Source organism: Panthera leo, chromosome E1 (genome assembly GCF_018350215.1).
Source record: "Panthera leo isolate Ple1 chromosome E1, P.leo_Ple1_pat1.1, whole genome shotgun sequence".
In the NCBI taxonomy this organism is placed as follows: domain Eukaryota; kingdom Metazoa; phylum Chordata; class Mammalia; order Carnivora; family Felidae; genus Panthera; species Panthera leo.
In genome coordinates, this window is record NC_056692.1 from 126016 (window position 1) to 138873 (window position 12858).

The window sequence follows — 12858 nt, forward strand, 5'->3', positions numbered from 1 at the left end:
TACAGTATCATCAAAAACATTAGATAAATCTAATTTAATGGAAATCCTCTACATAGAAACATCACTCAGACCTGAGCACTGGAGGATCGCAGAGAAGAGGAATCAACGTAGACGGTTCAGTGCTCTGAAGTCCACCCAAACCCCGTCAGGTGAGACGGGGTATGTGCATATGTGTGTGAACAGAAAATACACGAGTGGATAAGGAACACGACAAGGTACTGGAATTTCTAGCCAGAGCAGTTAGGCAAGAAGACGAAATAAAAGGCGTCTACACTGGAAAAGAAGACAGAAATGTCTCTGTTTGCAGATGACATTCTCTACAGAAAACACCAAAGACGCCACAGAAAAACCGTTAGAACTCATAAATCCAGTGAAATCGTAGGGCACAAAATCAATATAGAAAAACCAGCTGCCTCTCCTCTTTTTTTTTTTTTTTTTTTATTTTATTTTTTTTTTTCAACATTTTTTATTTATTTTTGGGACAGAGAGAGACAGAGCATGAACGGGGGAGGGGCAGAGAGAGAGGGAGACACAGAATCGGAAACAGGCTCCAGGCTCCGAGCCATCAGCCCAGAGCCTGACGCGGGGCTCGAACTCACGGACCGCGAGATCGTGACCTGGCTGAAGTCGGACGCTTAACCGACTGCGCCACCCAGGCGCCCCTCTCCTCTTTTTTTAAAACTAGGTTTCACACCCAGCGTGGAGTCCAGCGTGGGGCTTGAACTCATGACCCTGAGATCATGACCAGAGCTCAGATCAAGAGTCGGACACTCAACTGACTGAGCCACCCAGGAGCCCCACCTGCATTTCTATATGCTTAATGACGAGCTATCAGAAAGAGAAACTAAACAAGTAATCCCATTTACAACAGGATAAAACAGTAAAATACTCAGACATACATTTTCACAAAGGAGATCAACAATCTGTACGCTGAAAACTATAAAACACTGATGAAAAAAACTGAAGACGCAACCAAGTGGAAAGGCTGTTCCGCGTTCAAGGACCAGAAGGATACTGTTAAAATACGGCCGGAAGCAATATACAGATTCCATGTAGCCCCTATCAAAATCCCAATGGCATTTTCACAGAAATAGGAAAAACAAATCCTAAAATCCACAAGGAACTACAAAAGACCCCAAATAACCAAGTCGGTCTTGAGAAAGAACAAAACTAGAAGCCTCTCACATCCCAATTCCCACCTGCAATACAGAGCTGTGGCGATCAACACAGTATGGTATTGGAATAAAAGAAGACACAAAGATCGATGAACAGAACAGAGAGCCGAGAAATAAACCCACACGTAGACACCCAATTAATTGACAAAGACGCCAAGAATATGCAATGAGGAAAGGACAGTCAGTCACCTCAACAAATGTGTCGGGAAAACCTGGCACAAGCCGCATGCAAAAGCATGAGACTGTATCCCTCTCTCACACTATGCACAAAAATTAACTCAAAATAGATTAAAGACTTGAATGTAAGACTACCAACTATAAAACTCCTACAAGAACACATACAGGTAAACTCCTTGCCATTGGAGTGGACACCAAAAGCAAGAATAAACGAGTGGAAGGAACGACATCAAAACAAAAGGCTTCTGCACAGTAAAGAGGACCATCAACAAATGAAAAGGCATCCACGGAATGGGGGAAAACAGTGGTAAATCACACATCCGGTAAGGACTTAATACCCAGAATATACAATGAACTCATGCAGCTCCATTTCAGAAAACCCCACATAACCCAACTAAAAATGGTCAAAGGACCTGAACAGATATTTTCCCAAAGAAGACATCCATACGGCTAACATGAAAAGATGCTCAACATCGCTCAACATCACTCAGCATCGGGGAATTCAAGTCAAGACCACACTGTCACCTCACATGCGTTAGGGTGGCTAGTATCCAAAAGACGGGAGGTAGCAGGTGCCAGCGAGGATGTGGAGAAAGGGGAGCCCTCGTGCACTGCTGGTGGGAACGCAAACTGGTGCAGCCACTGTGGACACAGTATGGAGCTTTCTCGAGTAATTCAAAACAGAACCACAGTATGATCCAGTAATCCTACTACTGGGTTTATATCCAAAGGAAATGCAGTTGTTACCTCAAAACAATACCTGCACTCGAATGTTCATTGCACCGTTATTCACAACGGTCAAGGCATGGAAACAAGCTAAGTGTCCTATCGGTGGAGGAGTGGAGAAAGCAAATGTGGTGCATACATACACAGCGGAGTATGTGCCAGAAGGAAAGTCATGAGAAAGAAGGAAGACCTGGAGGGCATTGTGCCGAGTGAAATAAGCCAGAGAAAGACAAACCCTGGATGACCTCACTCGCACGTGGAAACCAAAACCACACAAAGAAAGTCAAACTCATAGACACAGAGGTACTTGCTGGAGGCCGTGGGTGTGGGAAACAGAGAGGCTGGTCAAAGGGACAAGCTTTCAGCTGTAAGACAAGTAAGGTCTGAGGATCTAATGAATGACACGGTGACTACAGGTGATGACGGCGTACCATACTGGATCGTAGAGAGGCGCGCGTAACTGCTGTCACACACAACAGAGGTAACGTGAGGTGCTGGGTGTGTTAAGTAACTTGATGGGGGCCCTTGTACAACGCGGACACACAAGAAATCCCCTCTAGCCTGTAAATATGTTACAACTTTGTCAATTACACCTCACCGAAGCTGGGAAAAAAAGAGAAACAAACCAATTCTAAGATGTATATAGATATGCAGAGTCAAAGATAGACAAGACGGCCTGGAAGCTGAAGAGCAAAGGATTTATGCGACTAGATATGCGAATTCATTAGAAAGCAACGATAGTTAAGACAGCGTGGTACTGGTACCAGGACCATAAAGAGCGTTGGAGCAGCAGAGACCAGACACAGACGCATCTGTACAGACACCTCCTTTGTGAGCAACAGGGTGCTGGAGTGAGGTGAGGGACAAGTGGTCTTTGGGGTCAGGTGGAGACTCACATTCCAATAATTAACCCTGACCCCCTGCACTTCACGTCCTGCGCAGAAGTCATTCCGCGTGGAGCGTACAGCCAGGAGTGAAAGAAAAAATAACAAAAGCTTCTAGAACACAGGAAGCACCTTCACCACCCCAAGGCGGAGTGAGGTGGAAACCGCCTAAACAGGACAACAAAAGCACTACCATAAAACACGATTGATGAACGGCAAGATGTCAAAATTAGAAACTTCTTTTCATCAGACTCCAGTACAGAGAAACGGCAAGCCAGAGTGGGAGGAGATATTCACAGTTGTCCACGAACTCCCTGCGAAGGACTCACATACGGAGAGCGGCTCACCTGTGGGTGCAGCAGCGGACGATCCTCAGAAGCAGGTGAATGGCTTTCAATCGCTGATGGCCAGTCTGGCGACAAGCCACACCCACCAGCCATTCCCAAATCTGGGCCAGTGGGAGGTGGGGCACGACTCTTTCTTCTGACAACATCTGCTTCAAAATCTCGAACCCTGGCCCACAACCACAAAACACCGATATTTTAATGATTAGCTCTTGTATTTACTCTGGAATTATTAACTCTTATGTTTAACAAATACGAGGAGGTAACTACGGTTAAATTTTGCCTTTCATAAAAGCAACATAGGACCAACATTTTCAGCTCCTCCCTTTCGCAAACCGCCCTGCAAATTCCAAGAGAAGACGGGTCTTTTGTAGGTGCCCACAGGTGCTCTTCTACCCGTCCATGCAAGAGGACAGCCAACCACAGCACACCACGGTGGCCGTGTGCTAGTATTAAAGTACCTGCTTTGACTGTAACAAAGATCCGCGACATAATGGCACCTACCCCTCCCCCGAGCGTCCCCGGCAGGGACATCCTACACACAGAAAGACCAGGGCACACACCTGTCTGGAATCGCCCGAGGTGCCCAGCCATCACAGTGAATTTGTAGCCCCACTCCGTGTTGCTCATGTCAGAGGTGAAGCGATAATACAGAGTATCTCCTGGGTCACACAAGAACCAGAAACAGGTCAGGACACCACAGCAACAGAGAATGGCGACAGACTAAGCCCCATGTGACATCCCTCCACGTCCCTTCTCTCGCTATTGAGTTTGTTTGTTTGTCTTTGAGAGACAGAGTATGAGCAGGAGAGGGGCACAGAGAGAGGGAGACACAGAATCGGAAGCAGGCTCCAGGCTCCGAGCTGTCAGCACAGAGCCCGACGCGGGGCTTGAGTCCATGAACTGTGAGATCATGACCCGAACTGAAGTCGGACATCTAACCGACCGAGCCACCAGGGTGCTCCTCACTATTGAGTTTAAGTACTTCATGGTAAGAGTCCGTATGACCAAGTATTTATTACCTGGAAGCTCAAAATCCTTCCATTTCTGCTGAGACCCACTGAAAGTGTGTCGATCCTGCTGGAAGTCACTGCTGCTGGACATGGCCAGCTCGTCACAGCCCTCCTCTGTGCTGCACTGCGCGTCGAATTTGATTGAGAGGTAGATCGCACCAGGGATGTGGACCTTATCCTGGGGAGGGGACAGAAAGACACCTCTGTCACTCCTGAGGGTTTGCCTCCTGCCACATCCTGCAAATGTGAGAGGGTTAAATGTCAGCCCTGCCCTCCCCGGCCCTCGGTCTGGCGGGACAGGAACATGCACACGTGAATTAAACCGAAGGACAGGGGTCTCCGAGGTGTGGCCACGTCATCGAGATGGTGCAGTGAGGGCTGAACCCAGGCCCACACTCAGATGCCAAGGATTCCCTGCAAGGAGCTAGCTGCAGGGAAACTGAACCCCCACCCCCCACCCCAGGCCGGGGCGCCCACTTTTCCCATTAAAACCAGGTCACCAGGAAAAAAGACTGGGTGGTAAAGACTCCCTGGCTTTGGGACCAAGGAGGCCCTCTCTTGGCTGGGGCTTGGCAGGGGTGGGGGGCGGGGAGCCGCTCGGGGCATTGGCGAGCTTCTCAGCACCCCTCGTGGGTCCTGCCAGCCACACGTCTTGGAGCGTACCTCAAAGTTGGTGTTATTGTTATACGGGTGTTTGGACTCCCTCACTTGCACTTCCATCCCAGGCTCCTCCATGAACTGGCAGGCAGCCAGGGCCATGGTCCCCAGCATGCTCCCTCGGCAGCCCTGGAGTACCTTCCGCAGGATCTGGCGGGACACGAAGCAGCGAGCGTCAGGGCCTGCCGGTGGCAGGGAGGAGGAGGAGCCCAGTTCAACCCAAGGCCTGTCCAGAGGGGCTGGCATCACCACAGAGGCTGACCTCACCCGCCGCCTCTCACGGCAGGGGGTGGGGAGAGGGGGGACTTCCTGTACACTGGGATGCTGGTTTTCCTTCTGGAGAACACCACTTCTGGGAGCTCTGAGAGAGCCAGCAGAACCTATCAGGGGTGTCCCGGGCCCTGAAGAGTCCTGAGACCAGCAGGGGAAGGATGCGGACAGACAATTACAGCACAACAGGCCACATGCCGAGGGGGTGAGGGACTGGGGGCTCCTCGGGGCGAGGGTGGGGAAGGCCACGTTCCCCTCTGCCACTCGCAGATGAGAGGTGCGGCTACAGCAGAGCCGCCAGCACCTCCAAGGCTGTGTGGCTGGGGCCAGATCCAGGACTTACAGACTGGTGGTGTCTTTGACAGGCAAATTAAGGAGAAGAGGATGAACTCACATCCTGAGGAGTCCTCGCGTAGGGCGGGCATGTGTGTGGGTGAGGGCACATGATGTATGTGGGCGCCAAGGGGACAGGGAAGAAGAAGGCGGCAGTAAATGTGACTCAAGAGTTGTGCACTTGGAATCTGGTAAGGTGGTGACAAAACCATCCCGTTCGGCTGGAGGTGGTGCCCACAGCTCCCGCCACCCAGGCCAGGCCAGCTCTGCGACGAGGCTCCTCACGTATGTGCACCCTGGGAAGCCTTGCTACCCCAACACTACTCTCGAGACAAAGCTGAAGATTTGACTTAAGAATAAACACAAAACCAGGGGTGCTGGGGGGGGGGGGCTCCAGTGGTTAAGTGCCTGACTTCGTTCAGCTCGGGTCACAATCTCACGGTTCGTGGGTTCGAGCCCCACGTCGGGCTCTGTGCCAACAGCTCGGAGCCCGGAGCCTGCTTCGGAGTCTGTGTCTCCCTCTCTCTCTGCCCCTCCCCTGCTCATGCTTTGTCTCTCTCTCTCTGTCTCTCTCTCTCTTAAAAGTCAATGAACATTAAAAAGAAAGAAAAAAAAGAAAGAAAGAAAAGAATGGGGTGCCTGGGTGGCTCAGTCGGTTAAGCATCTGGCTCTTGGTTTTGGTTCAGATCATGATCTCACAGTTCGTGAGTTCCAGCCCCACGTCGGGCTCTTTGTTGACAGCTCCAAGCCTGGAGCCTGCTTCAGATTGTGTCTCCCTCTCTCTCTGCCCCTCCCCTGCCCATGCTCTCTTTCTCAAAAATTGATAAACATAAAAAAAATCAAATCAATTCAAATCAAAGAATAAGAACAGAACCAGAGGCCTGGAAACTAAGAACCAGAGTGTGGGGTGAGGGTGCAGACCCCACACCTGCCCCCCAGAGGCCGGGGGCCTCGGACAGGTCCCTGGCTGCACTTCCTCACGACAGAACTCGCGCTGGTTACACTGCAGCAGGTGCAAGCGTCCCGGGGCCGATGTTCCAGGAACAAGACGCAAACCACCCCGGAGGCGTCCTGTACCACGGAACACACCGGGGGCTGTAATTCACCCTGTCCTCTGGACCTGGCGCCACGAGAAGAGATGGGCCGGGGAGCGTGCAGAGCCAGGCTCCACGGGATCGGCGGGCCGAGCGCTCTCTGCACACCACGTCTGCCCAGGCTGTGACCTCCGCTCTGGGCCGGCACTTGGGAGAGCCCAGCCATGCCCACGGCCAGCCTCCGCTGCATCCGGACGAAGCATGTTCAAACGTGGGGGCGCAGAGGAGGCGCAGTGAGGGCGAGGACCCAGCCTGACCTAGTAAACAATCACCTTCTCCCACTGATGCTTTTCTTCCAGCTGCATGAACATATCCAAAATGTAGGTCATGTGGGCCGGGCCGCTCAGCTCCAGGGTCTCCTCGCTCACGGGCACGTGCCCAGGCCACTCAGCGAGCAAGGACGCCAGCACGTGGCGGGCGTACAGGACAGCCGTGGCCTCATTCACGCGGAAAAGGTACTCGCGGACGGCCCTCCTGCTCTTGCAGCCCAACTCCTTGTGCAGGAGGGCAGCACTCTTGCTCCGGCGCTGCTGGGCATAGCTCTGCTGCAGTTCGCCCTCTGTGCTGGAGATCAGCTTCTGGGTCACGGGGTTGGACTCGGCAGTGGCCTGGTCACAGCGTGCGGGCCGCGACTGCAAACCCAAAGACCACTGTTACGGCAGCCGGCCCCTCCCCACTGGCTGGGGTGCGGGGCCAGGGGCCGACCTTTCGTCTCCAAGGGGGAGGCAACGTACCAGACACGGTAAGATGATCATGTCTGTGTCCACGGCCTTGGCGCTCTGCTCGTCCAGTCTCAAACTCCTACTGGGCTGCCACCTCTGAGCCAGGGTCCGGATCCTTTCGTCCGTGGTGAGCTCATCCCCATCAAACCTGCGGAGAAGGGGCACGAGGATGGGCACAAGAGGTACCGAAAGGGAAGAGTTCAGCCTGCAGTGGAACTTGTCAGGGACACTGACGGGAGGTGTCTTCCTGGGACTCTGCAATTACATCATCACACCCCCGAGTCTGCGACACCAGTTCACCGCGCTCATTCACTCATGCACGCAGACGTGCACGTACACGCTTGCGGCAGAGAATGCAAGGCGTCCCTCAGGATCCACGCTCCCTGGAGCCTAGGAACAAAGTTCCCCAACGCTGTAGCAAGATACACAGCCCCCCAGCCGGCGATGTGGTGCCCAGCCCCTCCCGCAGCTAGATGCGGCGGTGCAGCCGGGCTCGCGCCCATGGGAGGCCAGCGAGGTAACGCGGGCCGCTTCCAGAGTCCACCCCCCAGCGGCCGGGGTGAGGACGCGCTCCTCTCTCTACGATTCCCCCTCCCCCCGGGCCGGAACAGAGGCGGCACGCACGGGTGAGCCATCTGGTGGCACAGGGCCACTCCAAGGAGCAGAGCTGCCCACCCACCCTGGACAGTCCACGAGAGGAAAAACAAACTCTATCTTCCTTGACCCGGTATTTCTGGGTCTCTTAGTTCCAGCAGTGCCCTGCTTCGTTTCACAAAGGACTCGAGGCGGTACGTAAGAAATACGTACGGGAAAATAGAAATACGGGATGAAAACGCAGAAGAAAGTTAGAACAGGAAGTCGAAACCAGGATATGAGGGACAGAGGGGGAGATCAGCTGCACACACCTGTGGGAGTTGGGCCCAAGAACCGGCCCTGAACTTCCCGGCAAGAGAAAGGGAACATTATAAATTCTATGAGAATCCTTGGGGGAACGCCATGGAAATAACGTGCCGTGGTGAACAAGCAAACGACACTCTGGCTAGAGGGCCCTGCTTTGCGCTGTTTGCCCCAGGACGACGTAGGAAAGGAACCTTGGCGTCGGCGTCAACTGGCACCCCCGCGAGGGACACGACCGCCACTCAGATGACGCGGGCGTGCGGCAGTCAGCTCTCACATCGCTCACGAAGAACCACGGGCCAGCTCCACGTCGTGGCCTCCCGGGAGTCTTTACCCACGTGTTGCTGGCAGGGTCCTCACCTCTTCTGAACCTCCAGGAAGAAAGAGTCGGTCCTCTTCATCTGCAGCTCGTATATGGCCCGGAGAACGTGCAGAGGGGCATTGAGGGCGTCGTGCGCCATCTGCAGAGGAAGAGAGACAACTTAAAAGTGCTTCCGCACATCGCGGATCACCTGAACGCAAAAGGGAGAAAATAACTCTTTCTAGAATTACCACAGGTTATAATTTAAGAATATTGTGTGGTCACTTAAAGCAAACAAAATTATAAACTCTAAACCATGGACCGTGGAACCTGCTATTATAAATTCAAAGGACAACATAAAGCGCGGAAACGCCAAAAGGAATACCAGGCCCCCAAATGCAGTGCTGACGGCTGAGAGCTGCCATCGCCACCGCATCGCTGCTGGCTTCTCTCCAGCCGCCTCGTGCCCCCGTCTGACCGCTGGCACCGGAAGTCCAAGGCTATACTTCCTTTTGGTTTCCCAGAAAACTAAACTTGCTTTCCTGACCTCCCGCCCATACCCGTGTGCTCTTCCTGCGGCCACTGATCCGAGGAAGAGCGCCTCCCCAGGGACTGTGAGAGCGCGCGTCTCAGAAGCCACGGGGAGACACAATGGACGGGCTGCAGACTATGAGCACAACTGCACATGCGTATTTCACGGGAGAGAAGATCTAAAGCTTTTAGACTCAAAAGGCTTAAGAACTACTGTGCTAAGGGCTTCTCCATCCTTCCGGATCGATTCTACACAATTCCAACTGAGTCTTCAGGAAGTGATCTCCCAGCATGTCAGACAGAGGCATTTTCGCACAGAGGCAAAAACGAGGTGCAAGCCAAAAGGAATCCATCCTGTGGAGTCCCTCCACCGTCCACACCACGGCCCCAGAACTCACCAAGAAACATATTCTGGTGGGCTCATCCAGGCTTTCCAAAGGATCTAGCTTCCTCTGCTCCGGCTCTCCAGGGCTGCTGACCACGCCTTCTGCATCCTCCCCTTGATCCCCTCGCTCTTCCGGTTCCAGGCCTGGGTGCTCGACCAAGGTGTGGATCTCCTTCTTTGAGGAGTACAGCATGATGGACAAAATCTATGGGCAGAAAACCAGGCAGGGCGGTGGTGTGGGGGTTCAGTGGGTGGGAATGTCACACATATCTCTAACCCTCAAAGGGTGGAAAATATCTGACCTCCTTTATAAAAGATGTACGGATTCACAAAAAGAATGTGAAACGAGTAAAAAAAGAAAAACATGAAAACGTGTTCAGTTGTACCTGTAATCAAAGAAATGCTAATAACTAAAACTACGAGGGACCTTTGTGTTTATTAACTTTGCTGCTAACGATGCAGATTGGTATTTGGAACTCATTTTGCTGAATGGTAAAGAGCTATAAAAACATCTACTGCCTTTAACCCAGCCAATAACTCGCCTTAGGAATAACATAAAATGTGCAAGAAGTTACACTCGTGTTATGGTCAATGAGGCTGGAACCTGCCTTCGTGTTTCACTTATAGCCATTAAACATGGAGAACTGCCTAGTGACCAAGGGAGTGGCCACTGCACGCACACCCTGCATTCGAGGCTGTACATGTAACACGGATGCAGAAGAAAACAACTAGGGAAACCAATCTGACAATAAATTTCGTGTTAAAAAAATATATTAAAGAAAGAATTAAAAAAAAAGAAAACAACTAGAATAAGGACATACATAAAATATTAACAGGAGCTGTGTGTGTGAGGCGAAATTTGAAAGTTTTTCTTCCTTTCCTATAGTTCGAATTTTCTGCAATGTGGTTCTATTATTTGAAGAATAAGAAAATTTTAGGGGCGCCTGGGCGGCTCAGTTGGTTAAGCCTCCGACTGCAGCTCAGGTCATGATCTCACAGTTCGTAAGTTCGAGCCCCGCGTCGGGCTCTGTGCCGACGGCTCAGAGCCTGGAGCCTGCTTCCGATTGTGCGTCTCCCCCACTCTCTCTCTCTCAAAAATAAATAAACATTAAAAAAATTTTTTTTAATTTAAAATGTTTCCTCAGATTGAGAGCCCAGATGCTTTCCAGATTATCCCCATTACTATGCTTTGGCACATTTTCCTGCAACCGAAGCAAACCCTCTCGTGGGACCTGAGAGCTGTGTCCTCATGCTCAGGCCTGTGTGATGGAGACGGGTGGCTGACCAGCTCCCACACAGCAGCAGCTCGTCTTGGACCTGAAGCAGTTGGTCCAGAAACTCCACAGAGAACCACAGTAATTCCACTAAGAAAAACCTAAGGCCTACAAGGAATAGTAATCAGATGAAAATCATTGACTAAATCCTACATAAAATAAACATAACCAAGGACAAACTCAGAAACTGATTTTAGCTCAAAGGGGCTTCAAAGGGAAATAATGATCCAAGGAAACACTTTATCGCCATGATAAAGGGCCAACCGCATGTTTCCATAGAATACTTCTCCAGTGTTCTCTGAACAGACATCAAACTCGTCCTCCCTGACACGGAGGACAGGTGTCACAGTCCCTGTTTCCAACAGGGACACAAACGGAAGACGTGGTCCAACCACCGTACAGAATGAGCACGCGCTGGGCTAGCCCCGTATTCGCTCGCGGGTGGGCAGCCTGCACCTGCACCAGGTGGCGGTGGTGGCGGGAGGCACGCCCACCCCTTACCTCTAGATCCCGGAGGAGCCACGTTTTACTGAAACCCGTTCCTTTGCTGCACTTTTTCACCAGCAGCTTCAGCAAATCCGTCTGAAGGAAGGTCGCATGGGTCTCTTCGAAACCGTGAGCCTGCCACACAGAAGGGGTGACCTGCAGCTGGTGTGGGGAGGGGACCGCCTATCTCAGAGCCCACCGTGTCAGGAAGATTCCAGAATCGGCGGGAAGGATGAGACTCTGAACCTCAGCCCTAACCAGAGTCTGTCCGCTCTGTCCCCAGTGCGCCCTCCACAAGCACTTCTGAAGCCCAGGACACGCCGTGTGCCACGTCCCATGCTAAGGGCAGGGGCCTCACGGCCCTCTCCTGCGCTCTGCCTTCCCAAACCTTCCCAGCGTCTTCAGACGAAAATCGAAGTCCCGACCCGTGGCAGTCAGGGCGGACGGGGCACCGTGGACTCTCCGCCCGTTTCTCTGGTCTCGCTTCCCTCTCGGGCACGACCCGGAAGGTCTGGAGGCGCTGCTTCTGTTGACAACCACACCTGTTCCCGGGCCTGGCGTCTGCATCTCCCCCTGCACACATCGCTCTGCCCAGACTCCCTCTCTACCACCTCGAATTTCGCCTCCGCAGAAAGGCTCGCTCTGACTCGTGGTACTTTTCCCTGCAGGCTCCGTGTTGTCTGTCTTGCAGGCTGGGCTGTAAGCTCCACCTTTTCTCAAGTTCAGTGCTACATGGCTCTCGGTGCTCAACAATACTTGTGAAAACTGGGAGTCAGAGACAGAAATGGTCTATGCCTTGGGGCACCTGGATGGCACAGTCGGTTAAGCGTCCAACTTCGGCTCAGGTCATGATCTCACAGTCTGTGAGTTCGAGCCCTGTGTCGGGCGGGCTCTGTGCTGACAGCTCAGAGCCCGGAGCCTGCTTTGGATTCTGTGTCTCCCGCTCTCTGCCCCTCCCCACCTCACAATGTCTCTGTCTCTCTCTCTCAAAAATAAATAAACATTAAAAAAAAAAAAAAAAAAAGAAATGGTCTTTGCCTTCAGGAAGTTTATTCTCTCTTTCAGACCGTGACCAATGCCGTGGAGTCAACAAACATCATGCATGGCCTCCATCCCCCCCTACAAGCACTCAGGGCTGGGCTGCAGCTGGAAGCCCCTCAGTGCTGGCTCCCTGGGCTGCTGGGTCCTTCTGTGGTCCCCTGGGCAATTCTGCCAAAGTCCAGGCACTCACAAACTTTTAAAACGAAACCCTTCTTTCACGGCTATTTCTGTGGGGAGGTAGGGTCCTAAAAACGCTCCTTCCCCCTGTCAGGCCCCTCAGGTGGCAGAACAGAAGAACCATGTTCCCTACAAGTCAAGGCTTCTCATCTGCACCCCTGTTACCACCCAGGGGTAATATCCTCACATGTCTCCCTCCTTCCACCCCAACCACCAAGCCTATCACTCAAAGTCCCGTAGGATGCTGGTCCTCTCCCCTTCCTGTTGTCCTTTGATGGGCCGGAGGAGCTGTGGTTCAGAGGGAAGAGAGAAACGGTTTGGTCTAGTTTCTTCCCATCTTCAAAGGTTATGTGCTCATTAGGCAAATACCT

General features: G+C 52.4%; 1 protein-coding gene across 4 annotated transcripts in view; it reads right to left on the minus strand.

Annotated features, from left to right (window-relative positions):
- The window catches only part of ZZEF1 (zinc finger ZZ-type and EF-hand domain containing 1), a 101117-nt gene that overhangs the window by 5047 nt on the left and 83212 nt on the right, over positions 1–12858 (minus strand). For all 4 annotated transcript variants that reach the window (XM_042917010.1, XM_042917008.1, XM_042917009.1 and 1 more), the window contains exons 44-52: positions 11285–11404; positions 9523–9714; positions 8653–8753; positions 7408–7543; positions 6946–7305; positions 4983–5126; positions 4329–4497; positions 3870–3968; positions 3310–3475 (exon numbers count right to left, since the gene is read on the minus strand). In XM_042917010.1, coding sequence (XP_042772944.1) covers positions 3310–3475; positions 3870–3968; positions 4329–4497; positions 4983–5126; positions 6946–7305; positions 7408–7543; positions 8653–8753; positions 9523–9714; positions 11285–11404 — 1487 coding nt within the window. The remainder of the gene's footprint in view (positions 1–3309; positions 3476–3869; positions 3969–4328; positions 4498–4982; positions 5127–6945; positions 7306–7407; positions 7544–8652; positions 8754–9522; positions 9715–11284; positions 11405–12858) is intronic.